This window comes from Bufo bufo, chromosome 10 (genome assembly GCF_905171765.1).
Source record: "Bufo bufo chromosome 10, aBufBuf1.1, whole genome shotgun sequence".
NCBI lineage: Eukaryota > Metazoa > Chordata > Amphibia > Anura > Bufonidae > Bufo > Bufo bufo.
Genome location: NC_053398.1, coordinates 24,764,593 through 24,788,820, shown reverse-complemented (window position 1 = coordinate 24,788,820; position 24,228 = coordinate 24,764,593). Strand labels below are relative to the sequence as shown.

Here is a 24,228-nt window from a genome sequence, read left to right as displayed (position 1 = left end):
GCCACGCCCCCACAAACCCTTGGGGGGGTGGCTTAACTTGGCCAGTATATTTTGTTGGGAAAGGTGGCAACCCTAGTAGGGGCCTCACCAGCGCCACCGGTTTTGGGGCAATCTGTCACACATCCAGGATCAGCAGGACTTCCAGGTCATTCTCACTCTGAACCTCCTATAGCAGGCGTAGGCAGCCTCCTGCACTCCAGCTGTTGTGAAACTACAACTCCCAGCATGCACACTTGCTCTGCTCTTCTCAGAACTCCCATAGAAATGAATGGAGCATGCTGGGAACTGTAGTTTCCCAACAGCTGGAGTGCTGACACCCTGTCCTATAGCAATGGTCTCCACCCTGCTGACTGTCAGAGCATGATGGGAGCTGTAGTCCTGAAGCAGGATGACATACATGCGCCAAGCGCTACAAACACAAGCTCCCAGCATGGAAGAGGTAGCGACCCTTCAGAGAGAGACCTGTCAATCATGAGCAGGACACGCCCCTCAGCCGCTCATCCCTACAGCTCCTGCCCCGCCTCAAATGCGCGCTTATTCTCGTTTCGTTCACGCCCCCCCCCCCCCGCAAGTCACGCCTCTTGTCACTCCAGGCCCCGCCCCCTCAAGTTCTGGTCCAAAACTCCTTCGTCATCTTGGCTTGCAAAATGTGAAACTACATTTCCCAGCAGCCCCGGGAGCGGCTTCCGTAAACAGAATCTGCTGGAGGCTGAATGGGCTGCTCCCTAACTGTGACTTGCAGCATCGTGCGGCTCCAGCGGCGGGAGGTTACCCCCCTAGTATGAGGAGCAGAGGGTGACACCCCTCACTAACTGCAGCTGCCCCCCGCCCCCGGCTATTCTCACTGCAGGTAAGTCACTCCTTCGGGTCAGCCTGTGCCCAGCCTCAGTGGTTATTTCCCATGGGTGACCACCAGTGTGGCCTCCATTGCATGTCCTACACAGGTAGTCACCCAGCTTTTTCAGTATGCTGAAGGGCATGGTAGCCTAGACCCATCCCCCCACCTCTCCATGGGCAAAGTCTGGAAAAGCTGGGTGACATCCATTATAGTTATCGCCAGGGGAACCCCCATTTAGAAGAGAGAGATCTGCATTGACTGCTTGACGCCCACCGAGATGTCACCCGCAGCAGCCACATGACCTTATAGACTCCACATCATGACATAAAGGCCGTAACCCTGGAGGTCCACCGTGATGTCACCCTGGAGGTCCACCGTGATGTCACCCTGGAGGTCCGCCGGTGATGTCACCCTGGAGGTCCGCCGGTGATGTCACCCTGGAGGTCCGCCGGTGATGTCACCCTGGAGGTCCGCCGGTGATGTCACCCTGGAGGTCCGCCGGTGATGTCACCCTGGAGGTCCCCCGGTGATGTCACCCTGGAGGTCCCCCGGTGATGTCACCCTGGAGGTCCCCCGGTGATGTCACCCTGGAGGTCCCCCGGTGATGTCACCCTGGAGGTCCCCCGGTGATGTCACCCTGGAGGTCCGCCGGTGATGTCACCCTGGAGGTCCACCGTGATGTCACCCTGGAGGTCCGCCGGTGATGTCACCCTGGAGGTCCGCCGGTGATGTCACCCTGGAGGTCCGCCGGTGATGTCACCCTGGAGGTCCGCCGGTGATGTCACCCTGGAGGTCCCCCCGGTTGATGTCACCCTGGAGGTCCCCCGGTGATGTCACCCTGGAGGTCCACCGGTGATGTCACCCTGGAGGTCCACCGGTGATGTCACCCTGGAGGTCCACCGGTGATGTCACCCTGGAGGTCCACCGGTGATGTCACCCTGGAGGTCCACCGGTGATGTCACCCTGGAGGTCCACCTTGACAGGAGAACGATGACGGAAAGTGAGTAATTATTGCCGATCATCTGCCTGTAGAAGACGATCCCATGCGAGGACGGGGGTCCTGCGTCCCCTTTATACAAGAGCGGTGGTCGAGCATGGGCAGTGCACATGCTCGACCGCTCCTCTATTCATACAGGGACACAAGAGGTTGGACCTCCACTGATCAGACACATTGGGGGTCATTTATCAAACTGGTGTAAAGTAGAACTGGCTTCGTTGCCCATAGCAACCAATCAGATTCCTCCTTTCATTTTCCAAAAGAGCTGTCCAAAATGAAAGGTGGAATCTGATTGGTTGCTATGGGCAACTAAGCCAGTTCTACTTTACACCAGTCTGATAACTGACCCCCATTACCTTCCTGTGGGTAGGTGATACATTTTGATGGCCTATCTTTAGGCTTGTATTAGACCCGCAGATAACGATTATAGATCGAAGATTTGGCGACTCGTTGGCAAACAAAAGTTCCTCGCTCGTGGTTTAATCGCTCATACTTATTACATCTCGCGAGGCTCGTTCAATTTCGTTAACGACCTTCGGTACGATATTGGCTCCGTGTAATATAGGCTTTAGGGTCTGTCTGCCATGTTTCATCTGTAAGGGTCTCAGTATGGGCCCCGGACAGTCAGCTGAAATGAAGCCCCACCCCGGCCTCTTTATTGTGTGCTTGGTAGAACAGCTGAGCCCCGGTCAATACCACTTACAACCTGTGGACAGACGAGGCGCTGTTTTTGGAAGAAAGGAGCATGTTTTTCTGATCATGCACAATTCCTTCTAGGCGAGAGTCCAGCCTTTTTTTCCTTTATTCCTGACATTTGCCATAAATCAGGCATGCCCAACCTGCGGCCCCTCCAGCTGTTGCAAAACTACAACTCCCAACATGCCCTGGGCAAGGCTACAGGTATCAGGGCCTGCTGGGAGTTGTAGTTTTGCAACAGCTGGAGAGACGCAGGTTGGGTATCCCTGCCATAAATGTTTCAATATGGAAAATCTCTTTAAAGGGATTCTGTCCCTATTAAACGGCTTGCGCTGACTCATAGCTGTGATTCACCTGATTGAGAAACAGTTTTTCTTCTGTTGATCCGAGGCTCCGTTCCAGAGTTATGATACTTTTTCTTAATATGCAAATTAGGCCACTGGTGCAATGAGGGCGTCACCAGTGCTACTATTGCACCGAGCTCCACTCCTTTCTGTGGTCAGCCCCTCTCTTGCTGCTTAGCCACTACCTGGCCCTGTCAATCAAAGGAGCGATGGAGGGGCTAGCCACAGAAAGGCATGGAGCTTGGGTGCAACAGGAGCACTGGTGACGCCTTCATTGCACCAAAGGCATAATTTGCATATAAAGAAAAAGTATCATAATTCTGCAACGGAGCCTTGGATCAACAAAAGAAAAACAGCATTTAATCTGGTGAACCACCGCTATGGGTCTGTGCAAACAGCTGGATAGGGACAGATTCCCTTTAAGACAACTTATCCCCTATCCTGTATATACACTAAGGGTCCTGTCCCGCTGCTTCTGGTCCCCTTTGGACCTCAACGTATCGTCCATCGTCACGTGGGCCGCTTCAGCCATTCACAGGCCTCAGCAGTCACATGATGCCCGAGGACACGCCCCCACTAAAGCCAGGTAATGGTGGGGATTGGTATAGCGGCAGGGAGGGGACTATCAGCGCTGGTGACTAGGTAAGTACCTCTCTTTCTATAGGCAGAGCAGACCTGGTCACATAACTCAGTCGGCTCCATCAGACTGAAATTACAATGTCTGCCCTGGAGTACTGGATCACTAGGCCTCGTTTACTGTAACCAACACAACGAAATCAGCCTTCAACCAATCACATCACAGCTTTCATTCTTCCACAGCAGTTTGTAAAATGAAACCTGAGCTCTTATTGGTTGCTATGAAGTCTTACTTGATTGGTCTCCTCCTGTATGGGAATGAAACCTTCCCAGACACCTGATGTACCTGTGATTGTAAATGCGACGGTGGGGATTCTTTTAGCGGGCACACATACACGTGATATCTTTATTCACCCATGTGGAACTATCTATCTACACTGCTCAAAAAAATAAAGGGAACACAAAAATAACACATCCTAGATCTGAATTAATTAAATATTCTTCTGAAATACTTTGTTCTTTACATAGTTGAATGTGCTGACAACATAATCACACAAAAATAAAAAAAATGGAAATCAAATTTTTTAACCCATGGAGGTCTGGATTTGGAGTCACCCTCAAAATTAAAGTGGAAAAACACACTACAGGCTGATCCAACTTTGATGTAATGTCCTTAAAACAAGTCAAAATGAGGCTCAGTAATGTGTGTGGCCTCCACGTGCCGGTATGACCTCCCTACAATGTCTGTGCATGCTCCTGATGAGATGGCGGACGGTCTCCTGAGGGATCTCCTCCCAGACCTGGACTAAAGCATCTGCCAACTCCTGGACAGTCTGTGGTGCAACGTGACGTTGGTGGATAGAGCGAGACATGATGTCCCAGATGTGCTCAATTGGATTCATGTCTGGGGAACGGGCGGGCCAGTCCATAGCATCAATGCCTTAGTCTTGCAGGAACTGCGGACACACTCCAGCCACATGAGGTCTAGCATTGTCTTGCATTAGGAGGAACCCAGGGCCAACTGCACCAGCATATGGTCTCACAAGGGGTCCGAGGATCTCATCTCGGTACCTAATGGCAGTCAGGCTACCTCTGGCGAGCACATGGAGGGCTGTGCGGCCCTCCAAAGAAATGCCACCCCACACCATTACTGACCCAATGCCAAACCGGTCATGCTGGAGGATGTTGCAGGCAGCAGAACGTTCTCCACGGCGTCTCAAGACTCTGTCACGTCTGTCACATGTGCTCAGTGTGAACCTGCTTTCATCTGTGAAGAGCACAGGGCGCCAGTTGCGAATTTGCCAATCTTGGTGTTCTCTGGCAAATGCCAAACGTCCTGCACGGTGTTGGGCTGTAAGCACAACCCCCACCTGTGGATGTCGGGCCCTCATATCACCCTCATGGAGTCTGTTTCTGACCGTTTGAGCAGACACATGCACATTTGTGGCCTGCTGGAGGTCATTTTGCAGGGCTCTGGCAGTGCTCCTCCTGTTCCTCCTTGCACAAAGGCGGAGGTAGCGGTCCTGCTGCTGGGTTGTTGCCCTCCTACGACCTCCTCCACGTCTCCTGATGTACTGGCCTGTCTCCTGGTAGCGCCTCCATGCTCTGGACACTACGCTGACAGACACAGCAAACCTTCTTGCCACAGCTCGCATTGATGTGCCATCCTGGATAAGCTGCACTACCTGAGCCACTTGTGTGGGTTGTAGACTCCGTCTCATGCTACCACTAGAGTGAAAGCACCGCCAGCATTCAAAAGTGACCAAAACATCAGCCAGGAAGCATAGGAACTGAGAAGTGGTCTGTGGTCTCCACCTGCAGAACCACTCCTTTATTGGGGGTGTCTTGCTAATTGCCTATAATTTCCACCTGTTGTCTATCCCATTTGCACAACAGCATGTGAAATTGATTGTCACTCAGTGTTGCTTCCTAAGTGGACAGTTTGATTTCACAGAAGTGTGATCGACTTGGAGTTACATTGTGTTGTTTAAGTGTTCCCTTTATTTTTTTGAGCAGTGTATATAAGGTATGTATGTATATATATATATGTGTGTGTGTGTGTGTGTGTGTGTGTGTGTGTATTTATGTATGTATGTTCCGCGAAAACTCAAAAACACAACCATCCATTTCAACCAAACTTGGTAGACGCATCCCTTGCGGGGGTCTCAGCTCTCTAGGATGTACCGTTCCCGAGATATTCCTAAAAAATGACCTGCATTATCCAATACAAGCCTGCCAGCCTTCTGCCATACACACGGTCACATGTCCCTTATCAGCCAATAGAAGCTCACAGGTCCTACTCCAGGTTGCCATAACAACTGATCACCGGTTTTAGCACTTCACAGGTCCTGAAAGATTCAGTCATATGACGTATGATGGCACAACTACACTGCTACATGCATGGGGGGCAGGGGCCACTATTAAAGGGGCGGGCACTGTGGAGTTCACCATTAAAGGGGCGGCCACTGTGAAAGTCATTGTTAAAGGGGCGGTCACCATGGAAGCCACTGTTAAAGGGGCCACCACTGTGAAAGTCATTGTTAAAGGGGAGATCACCGTTAAAGGGGCGGCCACTATGAAACTCACTGTTAAACGGGCGGTAACCGTTAAAGGGGCGGCCATTGTGAAAGTCATTGTTAAAGGGGCGGCCATTGTGAAAGTCATTGTTAAAGGGGCGGCCACTGTTAAAGGAGCTGTCACCGTTAAAGGGGCGGCCACTGTGAAAGTCATTGTTAAAGGGGCGGCCACCATGGAAGCCACCGTTAAAGGGGCGGCCACTGTGAAAGTCATTGTTAAAGGGGAGATCACCGTTAAAGGGGCGGCCATTGTGAAAGTCATTGTTAAAGGGGCGGCCACTGTTAAAGGAGCTGTCACCATGAAAGTCACCATTAAACGGGCGGCCACTGTGAAAGCCTTTGTTAAAGGGGCGGCCACTGTGAAAGCCATTGTTAAAGGGGCGGCCACTGTGAAAGTCATTGTTACAGGGGCGGCCACTGTTAAAGGAGCTTTAACCATGAAAGTCACCATTAAAGGGGCGGCCACCGTGGAAGCCACTGTTAAAGGGGCGGCCACCGTGGAAGCCACTGTTAAAGGGGCGGCCACCGTGGAAGCCACTGTTAAAGGGAGTCTGTCACCACATTTGAGCCTATTAGACAGATCCAATAGCGTTAATAGTGCCACCCAGAAGTTTAAAACGGTACCTTTGTTGCATATACCGGAGTCTTGTTTGAGCCAAAAATGAACTTTGTAGGTTCTGTAAATGCGCCGTCTCAAGTGCCCAGGGCGGCGTCTCAATCTTCCGAGCCCAAGACCGGACCTCCCCAACGGCTCATAACCCCGCCCTCCTTGTGCCTCTGCCCGCCCGTTTACACTCCTCCTCTCTCCTTTTCCACTGCGCCGCAGGAGAGAGGAGGAGTGTAAACGGGCGGGCAGAGGCACAAGGAGGGCGGGGTTATGAGCCGTTGGGGAGGTCCGGTCTTGGGCTCGGAAGATTGAGACGCCGCCCTGGGCACTTGAGACGGCGCATTTACAGAACCTACAAAGTTCATTTTTGGCTCAAACAAGACTCCGGTATATGCAACAAAGGTACCGTTTTAAACTTCTGGGTGGCACTATTAACGCTATTGGATCTGTCTAATAGGCTCAAATGTGGTGACAGACTCCCTTTAAAAGGGCGGCCACCGTGGAAGCCACTGTTAAAGGGGCGGCCACCGTGGAAGCCACTGTTAAAGGGGCGGCCACCGTGGAAGCCACTGTTAAAGGGGCGGCCACCGTGGAAGCCACTGTGAAAGGGGCGGCCACCGTGGAAGCCACTGTTAAAGGGGCGGCCACCGTGGAAGCCACTGTTAAAGGGGCGGCCACCGTGGAAGCCACTGTTAACCTCCTCAGGACCGCCGTACGCAGGATTGCGTCTTTGCGGCGGTCCTGTTGTTCTGGGTGGACGCGCCGGTGCGTCCTCTCGCGAGACGCGAGATTTCCTGTGAACGCGCGCACACAGGCGCGCGCGTTCACAGGATCGGAAGGTAAGCGAGTGGATCTCCAGCCTGCCAGCGGCGATCGTTCGCTGGCAGGCTGGAGATGTGATTTTTTTAACCCCTAACAGGTATATTAGACGCTGTTTTGATAACAGCGTCTAATATACCTGCTACCTGGTCCTCTGGTGGTCCCCTTTGTTTGGATCGACCACCAGAGGACACAGGCAGCTCAGTAATATGTTGCACCAAGCACCACTACACTACACCCCCCCCCCCCCGTCACTTATTAACCCCTTATTAGCCCTTGATCACCCCTGATCACCCCATATAGACTCCCTGATCACCCCCCTGTCATTGATTACCCCCCTGTCATTGATCACCCCCCTGTAAAGCTCCATTCAGATGTCCGCATGATTTTTACGGATCCACTGATAGACTGATCGGATCCGTAAAAATCATACGGACGTCTGAATGCAGCCTTACAGGGGAGTGATAAATGACGGAGGTGATCACCCCATATAGACTCCCTGATCACCCCCCTGTCATTGATCACCCCCCTGTAAAGCTCCATTCAGATGTCCGCATGATTTTTACGGATCCACTGATAGACTGATCGGATCCGTAAAAATCATACGGACGTCTGAATGCAGCCTTACAGGGGAGTGATCAATGACTGTGGTGATCACCCCATATAGACTCCCTGATCACCCCCCTGTCATTGATTACCCCTCTGTCATTGATCACCCCCCTGTAAAGCTCCATTCAGATGTCCGCATGATTTTTACGGATCCACTGATAGACTGATCGGATCCGTAAAAATCATACGGACGTCTGAATGGAGCCTTACAGGGGAGTGATCAATGACTGTGGTGATCACCCCATATAGACTCCCTGATCACCCCCCTGTCATTGATTACCCCCCTGTCATTGATCACCCCCCTGTAAAGCTCCATTCAGATGTCCGCATGATTTTTACGGATCCACTGATAGACTGATCGGATCCGTAAAAATCATACGGACGTCTGAATGCAGCCTTACAGGGGAGTGATCAATGACTGTGGTGATCACCCCATATAGACTCCCTGATCACCCCCCTGTCATTGATTACCCCTCTGTCATTGATCACCCCCCCTGTTAAAGCTCCATTCAGATGTCCGCATGATTTTTACGGATCCACTGATAGACTGATCGGATCCGTAAAAATCATACGGACGTCTGAATGCAGCCTTACAGGGGAGTGATCAATGACTGTGGTGATCACCCCATATAGACTCCCTGATCACCCCCCTGTCATTGATTACCCCTCTGTCATTGATCACCCCCCTGTAAAGCTCCATTCAGATGTCCGCATGATTTTTACGGATCCACTGATAGACTGATCGGATCCGTAAAAATCATACGGACGTCTGAATGCAGCCTTACAGGGGGTGATCAATGACAGTTGGGTGATCACCCCCATATAGACTCCCTGACCACCCCCCTGTCATTGATCACCCCCCCTGTCATTGATCACCCCCCTGTCATTGATCCCCCCCCCCCCCCCCCTTCTGTAAGGCTGCATTCAGTCTTTTTTTTGGCCCAAGTTAGCGGAATTTTTTTTTTTTTCTTACAAAGTCACATATTCCACTAACTTGTGACAAAAAATAAAATCTCACATGAACTCACCATACCCCTCACGGAATCCAAATGCGTAAAATTTTTAGACATTTATATTCCAGACTTCTTCTCACGCTTTAGGGCCCCTAGAATGCCAGGGCAGTATAAATACCCCACATGTGACCCCATTTCGGAAAGAAGACACCCCCAGGTATTCCGTGAGGGGCATATTGAGTCCATGAAAGATTGAAATTTTTGTCCCAAGTTAGCGGAACGGGAGACTTTGTGAGAAAAAAATAAAAAATATCAATTTCCGCTAACTTGTGCCAAAAAAAAAAAATTTCTATGAACTCGCCATGCCCCTCATTGAATACCTTGGGGTGTCTTCTTTCCAAAATGGGGTCACATGTGGGTATTTATACTGCCCTGGCATTCTAGGGGCCCCAAAGCGTGAGAAGAAGTCTGGTATCCAAATGTCTAAAAATGCCCTCCTAAAAGGAATTTGGGCCCCTTTGCGCATCTAGGCTGCAAAAAAGTGTCACACATCTGTATCGCCGTACTCAGGAGAAGTTGGGCAATGTGTTTTGGGGTGTCATTTTACATATACCCATGCTGGGTGAGATAAATATCTTGGTCAAATGCCAACTTTGTATAAAAAAATGGAAAAAAGTTGTCTTTTGCCAAGATATTTCTCTCAACCCAGCATGGGTATATGTAAAAAGACACCCCAAAACACATTCCCCAACGTCTCCTGAATACGGCGATACCAGATGTGTGACACTTTTTTGCAGCCTAGGTGGGCAAAGGGGCCCACATTCCAAAGAGCACCTTTCGGATTTCACTGGTCATTTTACCTACTTACCACACATTAGGGCCCCTGGAAAATGCCAGGGCAGTATAACTACCCCACAAGTGACCCCATTTTGGAAAGAAGACACCCCAAGGTATTCCGTGAGGGGCATGGCGAGTTCCTAGAATTTTTTATTTTTTGTCACAAGTTAGTGGAAAATGATGATTTTTTTTTTTTTTTTTTTTTTCATACAAAGTCTCATATTCCACTAACTTGTGACAAAAAATAAAAACTTCCATGAACTCACTATGCCCATCAGCGAATACCCTGGGGTCTCTTCTTTCCAAAATGGGGTCACTTGTGGGGGTTAGTTATACTGCCCTGGCATTCTAGGGGCCCAAATGTGTGGTAAGGAGTTTGAAATCAAATTCTGTAAAAAATGACGAGTGAAATCCGAAAGGTGCTCTTTGGAATATGGGCCCCTTTGCCCACCTAGGCTGCAAAAAAGTGTCACACATCTGGTATCTCCGTACTCAGGAGAAGGTGGGGAATGTGTTTTTGGGGTGTCATTTTACATATACCCAAGCTGGGTGAGAGAAATATCTTGGCAAAAGACAACTTTTCCCATTTTTTTATACAAAGTTGGCATTTGACCAAGATATTTATCTCACCCAGCATGGGTATATGTAAAAAGACACCCCAAAACACATTCCCCAACGTCTCCTGAATACGGCGATACCAGATGTGTGACACTTTTTTGCAGCCTAGGTGGGGCAAAGGGGCCCACATTCCAAAGAGCACCTTTCGGATTTCACTGGTCATTTACCTACTTACCACACATTAGGGCCCCTGGAAAATGCCAGGGCAGTATAACTTTCCCACAAGTGACCCCATTTTGGAAAGAAGACACCCCAAGGTATTCCGTGAGGGCATGGCGAGTTCCTAGAATTTTTTATTTTTGTCACAAGTTAGTGGAAAATGATGATTTTTTTTTTTTTTTCATACAAAGTCTCATATTCCACAAACTTGTGACAAAAAATAAAAACTTCCATGAACTCACTATGCCCATCAGCGAATACCCTGGGGTCTCTTCTTTCCAAAATGGGGTCACTTGTGGGGTAGTTATACTGCCCTGGCATTCTAGGGGCCCAAATGTGTGGTAAGGAGTTTGAAATCAAATTCTGTAAAAAATGACGAGTGAAATTCGAAAGGTGCTCTTTGGAATATGGGCCCCTTTGCCCATCTAGGCTGCAAAAAAGTGTCACACATCTGGTATCTCCGTACTCAGGAGAAGGTGGGGAATGTGTTTTGGGGTGTCTTTTTACATATACCCATGCTGGGTGAGAGAAATATCTTGGCAAAAGACAACTTTTCCCATTTTTTTATACAAAGTTGGCATTTGACCAAGATATTTATCTCACCCAGCATGGGTATATGTAAAAAGACACCCCAAAACACATTCCCCAACTTCTACTGAATACGGAGATACCAGATGTGTGACACTTTTTTGCAGCCTAGGTGGGCAAAGGGGCCCACATTCGAAAGAGCACCTTTCGGATTTCACTCGTCATTTTTTACAGAATTTGATTTCAAACTCCTTACCACACATTTGGGCCCCTAGAATGCCAGGGCAGTATAACTACCCCACAAGTGACCCCATTTTGGAAAGAAGAGACCCCAAAGTATTCGTGTATGGGCATAGTGAGTTCATGGAAGTTTTTATTTTTTGTCACAAGTTAGTGGAATATGAGACTTTGTAAGAAAAAAAAAAAAAAAAGAAAAAAAATCATCATTGTTCCGCTAACTTGTGACAAAAAATAAAAAGTTCTATGAACCTCACTATGCCCATCAGCGAATACCTTAGGGTGTGTATTTTCCGACATGGGAGTCATTTGTGGGTGTTTGTACTGTCTGGGCATTGTAGAACCTCAGGAAACATGACAGGTGCTCAGAAAGTCAGAGCTGCTTCAAAAAGCGGAAATTCACATTTTTGTACCATAGTTTGTAAACGCTATAACTTTTACCCAAACCATTTTTTTTTTACCCAAACATTTTTTTTTTATCAAAGACATGTAGAACAATAAATTTAGAGCAAAATTTATATATGGATGTTGTTTTTTTTGCAAAATTTTACAACTGAAAGTGAAAAAATGTCATTTTTTTGCAAAAAAATCGTTAAATTTCGATTAATAACAAAAAAAGTAAAAATGTCAGCAGCAATGAAATACCACCAAATGAAAGCTCTATTAGTGAGAAGAAAAGGAGGTAAAATTCATTTGGGTGGTAAGTTGCATGACCGAGCAATAAACGGTGAAAGTAGTGTAGGTCAGAAGTGTAAAAAGTGGCCTGGTCTTTCAGGGTGTTTAAGCACTGGGGGCTGAGGTGGTTAAAGGGGCGGCCACCGTGGAAGCCACTGTTAAAGGGGCGGCCACCGTGGAAGCCACTGTTAAAGGGGCGGCCACCGTGGAAGCCACTGTTAAAGGGGCGGCCACCGTGGAAGCCACTGTTAAAGGAACGGCCACCGTGAAAGTCACTGTTAAAGGGGCGGCCACCGTGAAAGTCACTGTTAAAGGGGCGGCCACCGTGAAAGTCACTGTTAAAGGGGCGGCCACCGTGATAGGGCTGGTCACTATGAAACTCACTGTTAAACAGGCGGTCACTGTTAAGGGGGAGATCACCGTTAAAGGGGCGGCGACCGTGAAAGTCACTGGTAAACGGGCGGCCACTGTGAAAGTCATTGTTAAAGGGGCAGTCACCGTTAAAGGGGCGGTCACCATGGAAGCCACTGGTAAAGGGACGGCCACCGTGAAGGTCACTGTTAAAGGGACGGCCACCGTGAAGGTCACTGTTAAAGGGACGGCCACCGTGAAGGTCACTGTTAAAGGGACGGCCACCGTGAAGGTCACTGTTAAAGGGACGGCCACCGTGAAGGTCACTGTTAAAGGGACGGCCACCGTGAAGGTCACTGTTAAAGGGGCGGCCACCGTGGAAGCCACTGTTAAAGGGGCGGCCACCCGTGGAAGCCCACTGTTAAAGGGGCGGCCACCGTGGAAGCCACTGTTAAAGGGGCGGCCACCGTGGAAGCCACTGTTAAAGGGGCGGCACCGTGGAAGCCACTGTTAAAGGGGCGGCAACCGTGGAAGCCACTGTTAAAGGGGGCGGCCACCGTGGAAGCCACTGTTAAAGGGGCGGCCACCGTGGAAGCCACTGTTAAAGGGGGCGGCCACCGTGGAAGCCACTGTTTAAAGGGGCGGCCACCGTGGAAGCCACTGTTAAAGGGGCGGCCACCGTGGAAGCCACTGTTAAAGGGGCGGCCAACCGTGGAAGCACTGTTAAAGGGGCGGCCACCGTGAAAGGTCACTGTTAAAGGGGCGGCCACCGTGAAAGTCACTGATAAAGGGGGGCGGCCACCGAGATAGGGCTGGTCACTATGAAACTCACTGTTAAACAGGCGTCACTGTTAAGGGGGAGATCACCGTTAAAGGGGGCGGCGACCGTGAAAGTCACTGGTAAACGGGCGGCCACTGTGAAAGTCATTGTTAAAGGGGCAGTCACCGTTAAAGGGGGCGTAGTCACCATGGAAGCCACTGGTAAAGGGACGGCCCACCGTGAAGGTCACTGTTAAAGGGACGGCCACCGTGAAGGTCACTGTTAAAGGGGACGGCCACCGTGAAGGTCACTGTTAAAGGGACGGCCAACGTGAAGGTCACTGTTAAAGGACGGCCACAGTGAAGGTCACTGTTAAAGGGACGGCCACCGTGAAGGTCACTGTTAAAGGGACGGCCACCGTGAAGGTCACTGTTAAAGGGACGGCCACCGTGAAGGTCACTGTTAAAGGGACGGCCACCGTGAAGGTCACTGTTAAAGGGACGGCCACCGTGAAGGTCACTGTTAAAGGGACGGCCACCGTGAAGTCACTGTTAAAGGGACGGGCCACCGTGAAGGTCACAGTTAAAGGGACGGCCACCGTGAAAGATCATCGCGGTCCATAAGCTAGTTAGATACATAATAAAATAAATTATATGTATGTAAATTTATATATTTTTTGGAAACCCGTCATTAACGGCAGCCATTTTCCGGCAGGCTGTTCCAAGTGCGTGAACAGCGTGCTGGATCTGTGCTGCCGCTAGTGCACGTGTGCCGCCGGAGGTCCGCTCCGGCCCCATTGACTATAATGGAGGCGGGCTGGAGGTCCAGCCGCAGCACAGCAAACATGCCGAGAGGCGGCCGGAATAAAACTGCAACATGTCATAGTTTTATTCCGGCCGTCTCTTGGCATGTTTGCCGTGCTGCCGCCGGACCTCCAGGCCACCCCCATTATAGTCAATGTGGCCGGAGTGGACTTCTAGAGGCAGCACGGATCCGGCGGGTAAACAGCCTGCCGGAGAAGGCTACCGCTAATGTGAAAATACGTGGCACATCCATATGTCGGAGTCCAGTGTATTGGGCTGTACAGACTGTACGATGCCAGCTACACGGAAGCGATGCAGACAGTCACGTGTACCTCTGGGGATCTCTTTGGCAGGAATTTGGCATTTAGATTCATCTGTTGCCAAAGTGAGACAATAAAGTTCTCATCACATGGTGTTTGGTTAACCCCTTAGGATCCGTCCCGTCGCCACACAAACTAAGCCTTAAAGAGATCGTCCAACCAAAATTAAACATTAAAGGGGTTTTCTAGCCTGCAGATATTACTGACCTGTCTTCAGGATAGGTAATTAATATCAGATCAGCGGGGGTCCGACACCCCACATCTCCACCGATCTGCTGTCATTGAAGTGAATGTGAGCTGAGCTGCAACAGCCACTACACGGTGGACGAGCCTTCTGCTCCCGTCTTCGTCCGGCGTTGGGGGTCCAACACCCAGCACTCCACTGATCTGATATTGATGACCTGTGACCTGTCCTGAGAATAAGTCCCAATTGGGGATAAGCAAACCCCGTATATAAAAAACCCAGAAAAACGGGCAGCACTCCAGAAAATAAAATAAAAAAGAAATGTATTCACCCATAAGGCAATGCGACGTTTCGGCTCAGTGATAGAGCCTTCCTCAAGCAGTAATAAAATAAATCACCCGCTATTTCCCAGACCTGGGGGAGATGATGTTCTCTCTCCATTCACATGACTGCTACAGCCAGTCACTGGCCTCAGTTCTTGCACATGTTACTTCTGAGGTCAGTGACTGGCTGCAGCAGTCATGTGCCGCTTCTTGCCCCAGTCACTGCTGAGGCTAGTGATTGGCTACATTGGTCACGTGCACTTGGAACGTCTTCACTTCTGATCCGGCTGGGGCGGGAATTTCAAAAGGTGAGTTGTGTGGGTTTTTTTTTGTTTGTTTCTTTGTATTTAGATTGCATGCCATGATAGGACAGTATGCAGCAAGCTCCTACTAAGGGTACTTTCACACTAGCGTTTTTCTTTTCCGGCATAGAGTTCCGTCACAGGGGCTCTATACCGGAAAATAACTGATCAGGCATATCCCCATGCATTTTGAATGGAGAGTAATCCGTTCAGGATGCATCAGGATGTCTTCAGTTCAGTCGTTTTGACTGATCAGGCAAAAGAGAAAACCGCAGCATTCTACGGTTTTACCTCCGGCCAAAAAAATGGAAGACTTGCCTGAATGCCGGATCCGGCTTTTTTTTTCCATAGGAATGTACACTGCTCAAAAAAATAAAGGGAACACAAAAATAACACATCCTAGATCTGAATTAATTAAATATTCTTCTGAAATACTTTGTTCTTTACATAGTTGAATGTGCTGACAACAAAATCACACAAAAATAAAAAAATGGAAATCAAATTTCTCGCCCAGTTTCCTTGGGGGACACAGAAGACCTTGGGTATAGCTCATCTCCATAGGAGGCGTGACACTAAGTGAAGACTGTTAAGCCCCTCCTCCACAGCTATACCCTCAGCCTGGAGAGAGAGACTGCCAGTTTTTTGCTTAGTGTCCAAGGAGGCAAGACACTCCCTGCTCTGCAGGGCTGGTTTCTCCTTGTTTCAATTTTAGATTTTTACTTTTTTCTTTTTGTTCCAGATCATCAGGGATAACAGAGTCGCACTAGACCTCTCTGTTCTCCCGGGGTTGAGCTGCGCCAGTGCCGGTCACCCGCACTGCTGCCTCCCCCACAGAAGGCAAGGTGGATCAGGGCAGCCCAGCTCCCCTACATCCCGCCAGCGCAAGGGTCGCCCGCACGCCAAGTCCCTCTTCCAGCGTCCTGCCACTACGGTGCCAGTAGCTGAAGGGGCGACCCTGCTGGAATGGACCGAGGGTGAAGACGGCTGTGGTAAGAGAGAGGCTTCTCCAGCCCTACGTCCCACACCCCCCCACCCTGGTCTCCTGCGTGCCTGACCCCCATACTGGGCCTCTAGTCCCCTGCTGGATCTATGCTGGCCCCTGGGGTGCCGCAGAGCGGCAATCTCCTTCTGCTCCCTGCCTGGCCCCCATAGACATGCAGCCAGTGGCTGTCCCCACAGCCAGCTACAGAAGCGGCGACATAGTTTATTTCTCTGGGTCCCCCCCCCCCCATCTCCTACCGGAGTGTTGCTCAAAGCCTGAGGCTCCTGACGGCTGTAGAGTAAGGCCTCACCTCCGGCCGACATTGGTATCCTGGTGCGGCCGGGCGCCGCAAAAATCTTAGCCCAGGCTTCGCGGCCTGCTAGGCCGCCATTCCGGGTCCCTGACTCTTCCGGCCGCGGGGTGGGCTCCCGCGGCCGGCAAGCCGCCATTCGAGCCCCTGACTCTTCCGGCCGGCGGGGTGGGCTCCCGCGGCCGGCTTTGGGCTTGACTTCTATGCAGCAGGCCCCGGCCGACCGTTGGTGCCGGTCGGTGGGGCTCCGCAAATTTTGGCCCAGGCTTCGCGGCCTGCTGGGCCGCAATTCCGACCGGCCCGCGGGGTGGGCACCCGCGGCCGGTTTTGATGCGTCACTCCCCTCAGGTCCCGGCGGTACATACCGGGCGCCGCAAATTTAGACCCCGGCTTCACGGCCTACTAGGCCGCAAAATTCTGGCCTCTGGTGGAGGGGGCGGGAACTTCTCCAGGCGCGAATTCTTCCCGCCGGGAGGTTCCTCCGCCCCCAGGGGATCGCAGTGCCGCCCTCCAGGCCGGATCCATGTTAACCCTTTGGGTACAGGCCGGCTCCCAATGGGCCTGTATGGCTGGCCCCACTTTTCCTGACTATCTGTGCCCCTATAGGTGGCCCCCCTTTAGCCTCAGAGAAGCTGTGTTTTTAATGAAAAAAAAAAAAAAAAAAAAAGAAATAATAATAACAGATTTCTATTGGACTGCGCAGGACGCTGCAGCCTCATCAGTAGTGCTGCATGTCTGCATGCCCTCTTTCCACAGGTGGCATAGTGTTGCGCTCCCAACCTGCGTCGGTGCTAGGGCATTTCCCCTTTTAGGTGGTTTTCCTGCCCTCTTCCAGGATATGGCGCTGGCCAAGTGCATGCGGCCCTTCCGTAGGCAGCATTCATCATCTCTCCAGTTATGGTGCCTGCCATGTGCATCCCCCCCCCTCCTAGGCGGGATACTGCACTCTCCCTGGCTGCCGGCTGGCCATGTGCATGACCCCCTTTTAGGCGGAATACTGCACCTTCACCGGATACGGTGCTGGCCATGTGCATGACCCCCTTCCATAGGCGGAATGCTGCACTCTCTATGGATTTGCTGCCGGCCATGTGCGTGACCCCCTTCTCTAGGCGGAACGCTGCACTCTCACTGGATTCACTGCCGGCCATGTGCGTGACCCCCTTCCATGGGCGGAACGCAGCGTTCTCACTGGATTCGCTGTCGGCCATGTGCGTGACCCCCTTCTCTAGGCGGAACGCTGCACTCTCACTGGTTTCACTGCCGGCCATGTGCGTGACCCCCTTCCATGGGCGGAACGCAGCGCTCTCACTGGATTCGCTCTTGGCCATGTGCGTGACCCCCTTCTTAGGCGGAACGCTACACTCTCACTGGATCTGTTGCCGATCATGTGCATGACCCCCCTTTTTAGGCGGAATACTGCACTCTCACCGGATACGGTACTGGCTATGTGCACGACCCCCTTCCATAGGCGGAACGCTGCACTCTCTCTGATGTGCTATGATGTACTTATGTACTATGTTGCTATGCTGCACTCTCACTGGTTTCGCTGCCGGCCATAGGCAGCATACATACATACATCCCTCCGTCTGTGGTTGTTTTCTCGCAGGTACGTTGCTGGCCATGTGCATGTACCCCATACATGGCGGGGTGCTTGCACTCTCGCTGGATCCGCTGTCGGCCATATGCATGACCCCTCTTCCGTGGGCTGTGTACGCACTCTCGCTGGATTCGCTGCCTGCCATGGGCATGCCTTCCTTCCTTCCTCAGGTGACATGCACACATTCTCACTGACTGTGTTTGTCTCTCACCAGTACGATGCTGGCCATGTGTATGACTCCCATACATGGCGGGGTGCTCGCACTCTCCCTGGATGAGATGCTGGCCATGTGCATTACCCCCCTTTTTTTCTGGGCGGCATGCTACACTCTCACCGGATACCTTGCTGGCCATGAGCATTGCCCTCTAACATGGGTGGAACGCTTGCACTCCCATTGGATACGGTGCTGGCCTTGTGCGTGGCCACCCCTCATTCCATGGGCAGAATTTGGCACGCTCATGAGATTCACAGCTGTCCTTGATGGCTGTGCTGGACTTGTACATGTCCCCCTTCATTGGCAGAGTAGTTGCACTCTCGCTGAGTTCAGTGTTGGGTGTATTATTGCACACTCACTGAATGCTAGGATAACCCTGTGCATGTTCCCCTTTCACTAGGTGGACCTCCTGCGTTCCTGCTGGATTATAGGGTATGTCCTGCTTCTCTGAAGTAGGTACGGCTTTAAGCATCACTCCCCTTTGGGACCGGCCTTTGCACTCTTGCCGACTGCAGTTTGCCTGATACAATTCCCCCCTTTCGGGGCGGACTGATTGCGTTCCATCGCATGCTATACTAGGCTTGTGCATAACTCCCTTTCAGGTTGCACTTTGCAATTCCGTACATGCTGTGGCACTCTGTGGCGAGCCCCCTTTTTCGCTGAATTAACCTTTTTGCAGTGAGCGGACGTTCTTGTGCGTTGTTTGGGCCGTGTATGCCTTCTCCTCCTGTAGGTGGGTTGGCCTTCTCACTGCTTACGGGCTGCTCGTACGTATGCCTCATCTACTTCCTGCGGCATACTTTTGTTTTCTTGGGAAACGATGCTTGCCGCAAACCTTGCACTCGTCTCTAAGGAGTTCATTCTGTCCACCTGACCCGGACAGGCTCTACTTGCTCTCTGCTGCACGGAGCTGTGTGGTACTCATTCATTTAGTTGGCCCTTCATCCCAGGGAATGTTCATGGGTCCTAGATGCGTGCCCATTCGTCCTTCCGCGGTATTGCTTCCCTGCGCTAGTAATCACATGGTCGAGAGTGCGGTTGTCTGGAGCGCCCCTCGGATTCTTCGTTGGCTCTGGCAGGACTGCGGTTCCCTTGCCTGCTGCAATTTCCTCCTCTTCGGATGTAGTGTGGTATGAGTCCTTCCTCTTGGCGCCTCTACGCTTCAGTCTGATCTGCTACCAGGTGCGGGCCGCTTTCTCGGGAAGGTCACCCAAATTCTCTTGGGTGCTCGATTACCCAGGTCCGGAGGACCTCCGCCTTGGGTTCTTCAGGGTATTCGCCTTTTGCGAGGCGGTGAACCGGGCATCTCACAGTGTAGCAGGGTTCTGCTTTTGAGCTGTCCTATGGCTTCCCTGTTGCCACTCCTCCGTTCGGTTGGAGGGTGTTACGCCGGCCTCTGTCTCGACTACCTTATCTCGCCGGCTCTGTTTGGCTCCCGCTCGGTACAGATCACTCCGATGTGGCTTCTGTCCCGCCAGACTTCAGAGGTTGTTCCTTCACTGTCCTCCCCTCTGGGGAGAGCATGGTTGTTCATGTGGATGGTTCCGGTGTTCCTTTTGGCCTCGTACTGTCTCCCTTGTTCACACTGACTGTATTAGCTGTGCCTATTTACCGAGTCTACCGCGTTCTGTCTTCCCGCTGAGTGCAGATTGCGTGGTCCATTCTAAGACAATGGTCCTGCTGTAGACTTACCTTCTCGGTAACTTGGGGAGGACTACCTTTCGGTCCAGATTGTCCTTTGATCTCCTACACCGGGACTGTAGAACATGGCTACATCAGCATGAACTTTAGCCTGTCTTGTCCTGGCATCTGGCGGATGCTGGGCGGACCCTTTGGTTCCTTTCCGTCTGTCCTTCTGCTCCCCCACTTGGGTGGATACGGGACAACGTTGCTCGGGGGCCGACGGGACCAGTTTTGTCGACTTCTGCCCGTGTTACTGGTCTGCGCCTGATCACATTTGGTTTTTAGCCCGCTTGCCAGGCGACTCCAGCGGGTTCGCTACTGTCCGCTCCTGGCTGTATTTCGGCCAGGATCTGTCGTAAGACTTATGATTTTTTTATCTGGGGTTCTGTGGGAAGCTGTGCATTCCCCACTCTGACTTTTTCTCTCCCCATGGTTCTGTCTTTTTTCCAGTCCGGCCTGGACCTGGGACTGGGATTCCTTTACTTGAGGTATCAAGTGTCAGCGCTGTTCTTCCTCTTCCAGCGTTCCCCGGCCCTCTGGGCCTGTCAAGACCTTCTTACTCGAAATGGCTCTTTGGTTCCTCTGTACTGTCCTTCGGTACCGCCCTGGGAACTACATACTGAGTTCTCGGCGCTCCAATCTTGTCCTTTGGAGCCGTTACAGAAGTTCTCTCTACCCCGCCTGTCCTGTACGGTTGTGTTTCCGTATCAGTCGTGTCTCTGACGGGTGCCTGAATGGCCCCTTTTTGTTCTGAGCCTTCTGTCTTTTCCCAGGACAGGGCTGTTCTACATCCCGTTCCTTCCTTCTGAAGGTGGTGTTTGCCTTTCGCTTCAACACTTCACCGATTTGGACGTTGTTTGGGCCTTGCAGTTTTTACTTGGAGATCTCCGACTCTTGTCGACGTTCGGTCTCTTGGGTTTCCTGGAGGTCCGCGCTTAGAGTTGACGGACTCCAGGGTGGTTTTCCTCCGCTTTATCAGATTGGCTATTGCTGAGGTTACCGCACCGTGGGCAGGATAGTGCCTTTGCTGTCACCGTTCATTTCACCAGAGCGGTCGGTGCCTCCTGGGCCGGAGGCATTGGGCTTCGGCCATGCATTTGAGCAAGGCGGCCACAGGTCTTCCTTGCACGCTTTACAGAGTTCTACAGGGTGCATACTCTGGCTTCGGCGTATGCTGCCTTGGTCCGCCTGGGTCTGCAGGCGGCGGTTCCTTGATGCCTTCGGGTGCTTCGCCTTGGAGCTGTGGTCCCTCCCCTTTTGGACTGCTTTTGAACGTCCCAAGGTCTTCTGTGTCCCCCAAGGAAACTGGGCGAGAAAACGAGATTTTTGTATAACTTACCAGTAAAATCTCTTTCTCGCTCTTTCCTTGGGGGACACAGCACCCACCCATTCGTTGTTTTTCTCTACACGGTTTCCGAGTTTGTGTTACCCGTTGGGTAGTTGGCTTGTTGGTTCCTTGTTGGACTTTGCCTTTTCTCACTGCTTGGACACGCAACTGGCAGTCTCTCTCTCCAGGCTGAGGGTATAGCTGTGGAGGAGGGGCTTAACAGTCTTCACTTAGTGTCACGCCTCCTATGGAGATGAGCTATACCCAAGGTCTTCTGTGTCCCCCAAGGAAAGAGCGAGAAAGAGATTTTACTGGTAAGTTATACAAAAATCTCGTTTTTTCAACCCATGGAGGTCTGGATCTGGAGTCACACTCAAAATTAAAGTGGAAAAACACACTACAGGCTGATCCAACTTTGATGTAATGTCCTTAAAACAAGTCAAAATGAGGCTCAGTACTGTGTGTGGCCTCCACGTGCCTGTATGACCTCCCTACAACGCCTGTTCATGCTCCTGATGAGGTGGCGGACGGTCTCCTGAGGGATCTCCTCCCAGACCTGGACTAAAGCATCTGCCAACTCCTGGACAGTCTGTGGTGCAACGTGACGTTGGTGGATAGAGCGAGACATGATGTCCCAGATGTGCTCAATTGGATTCAGGTCTGGGGAACAGGCGGGCCAGTCCATAGCATCAATTCCTTCGTCTTGCAGGAACTGCGGACACACTCCAGCCACATGAGGTCTAGCATTGTCTTGCATTAGGAGGAACCCAGGACCAACCGCACCAGCATATGGTCTCACAAGGGGTCTGAGGATCTCATCTCGGTACCTAATGGCAGTCAGGCTACCTCTGGCGAGCACATGGGGGGCTGTGCGGCCCTCCAAAGAAATGCCACCCCACACCATTACTGACCCAATGCCAAACCGGTCATGCTGGAGGATGTTGCAGGCAGCAGAACGTTCTCCACGGCGTCTCCAGACTCTGTCACATCTGTCACATGTGCTCAGTGTGAACCTGCTTTCATTTGTGAAGAGCACAGGGCGCCAGTGGTGAATTTGCCAATCTTGGTGTTCTCTGGCAAATGCCAAACGTCCTGCACGGTGTTGGGCTGTAAGCACAACCCCCACCTGTGGACGTCGGGCCCTCATATCACCCTCATGGAGTCTGTTTCTGACCGTTTGAGCAGACACATGCACATTTGTGGCCTGCTGGAGGTCATTTTGCAGGGCTCTGGCAGTGCTCCTCCTGTTCCTCCTTGCACAAAGGCGGAGGTAGCGGTCCTGCTGCTGGGTTGTTGCCCTCCTACGACCTCCTCCACGTCTCCTGATGTACTGGCCTGTCTCCTGGTAGCGCCTCCATGCTCTGGACACTACGCTGACAGACACAGCAAACCTTCTTGCCACAGCTCACATTGATGTGCCATCCTGGATAAGCTGCACTACCTGAGCCACTTGTGTGGGTTGTAGACTCCGTCTCATGCTACCACTAGAGTGAAAGCACCGCCAGCATACAAAAGTGACCAAAACATCAGCCAGGAAGCATAGGAACTGAGAAGTGGTCTGTGGTCACCACCTGTAGAACCACTCATTTATTGGGGGTGTCTTGCTAATTGCCTATAATTTCCACCTGTTGTCTATCCCATTTGCACAACAGCATGTGAAATTGATTGTCACTCAGTGTTGCTTCCTAAGTGGACAGTTTGATTTCACAGAAGTGTGATTGACTTGGAGTTACATTGTGTTGTTTAAGTGTTCCCTTTATTTTTTTGAGCAGTGTATTAGAGCCGGATCCGGCATTCAGAATACCGGAATGCCGGATCCGTCCTTCCGGTATGCGCATGCGCAGACTGAAAAAGAGGTGAAAAAAAATAAATGCCGGATCCGTTTTGCCGGATGACACCGGAAAGACGGATCCGGCATTTCAATGCATTTTTTCGACTGATCAGGCATTTTTAAGACTGATAAGGATCCTGATCAGTCTTACTAATGCCATCAGTTGGCATACATTTTGCCTGATCCGGCAGGCAGTTCCGGCGACGGAACTGCTTGCCGGATCTCTCTGCCGCAAGTGTGAAAGTAGCCTAAGATCCCCCTAGTAGTGGCTGCAGACAGCCATGATTTTATGAATTGACTTCAGGGGTTTTGGGGCCCTGTGTCAGGGAAACAGAGCAACAACCCCTATAAAGATATATTAAGAAAGGAATCCTAAAAGCATCTTGTGGATGAGGGTCGGATCAGCCTCTGCTCTGCCTCAGCACCCAGACCCCTACCAGTCGCTAGAACACGGGGACCGAAGTTCTAGGCGGCCCATAGAAATGAATGGAGGGCAGCTGCACAGTGCGCCCTCCGCCACCTTCCCCGCTCCGTTCTCGGTGTATCCTAGTGATATGCCCACCATTGTCTGTGATGGGAATACCCCTTTAATGTCTTACCTTTGTCTTTGCTTGATATTTCAGGACCATGCCTTTTGAACCAGATAAATCGCAGCCTGCAGAAGAATCCTCAGATGACCCCAGCCACAGCGCCGATGTCACGGACAAATCAGTGCAGAAGAGAATCCCAAGTCCACACAGGGGGAACACCCCACAGGGTGAGAGTCACTTTCCTCCCAACTAGGGCCCTTTGTAAAAGGTGCTAAAGAGGGTATGTCCCTCTGTTACTCCTCCTGAAAATGTATGAATGAATTAACCAACTGGGTGTTACCATTCCCCTGTTCAGTGTGGAGTGTCACCGTACATTCTGAAACTGTCCATCCAATGATAATCGTCCAGTTGTGTCAAGTCACACTGTAATAATAAGAGGAACGACAACCGCTAGCTGTCTGTTTACTTGAGGGTACATGCACACGTTCAAGATTCACGTGCAGAGAATCCGCACTGAAATCCGCAGGTGTTCGCAGGCAATTCTGTGCGGTCAATCCTCATCAATTGGTGCGGATTTGGCGCAGATTTTCCGCATGTGGATTTTACTAAGTGAATGAAGAAAATCCGGTCGGGAGAAATAAA

General features: G+C 51.3%; 1 protein-coding gene across 1 annotated transcript in view; it reads left to right on the top strand.

The window, feature by feature from the left end:
• The first annotated feature begins 685 nt into the window (after window positions 1–685).
• TCP11L1 (t-complex 11 like 1) overlaps window positions 686–24,228 on the top strand; it is a 50,282-nt gene continuing 26,739 nt past the window's right edge. The window contains exons 1-2 of the mRNA XM_040410086.1: window positions 686–850; window positions 23,680–23,813. Coding sequence (XP_040266020.1) covers window positions 23,684–23,813 — 130 coding nt within the window. The 5' untranslated portion in view covers window positions 686–850; window positions 23,680–23,683. The remainder of the gene's footprint in view (window positions 851–23,679; window positions 23,814–24,228) is intronic.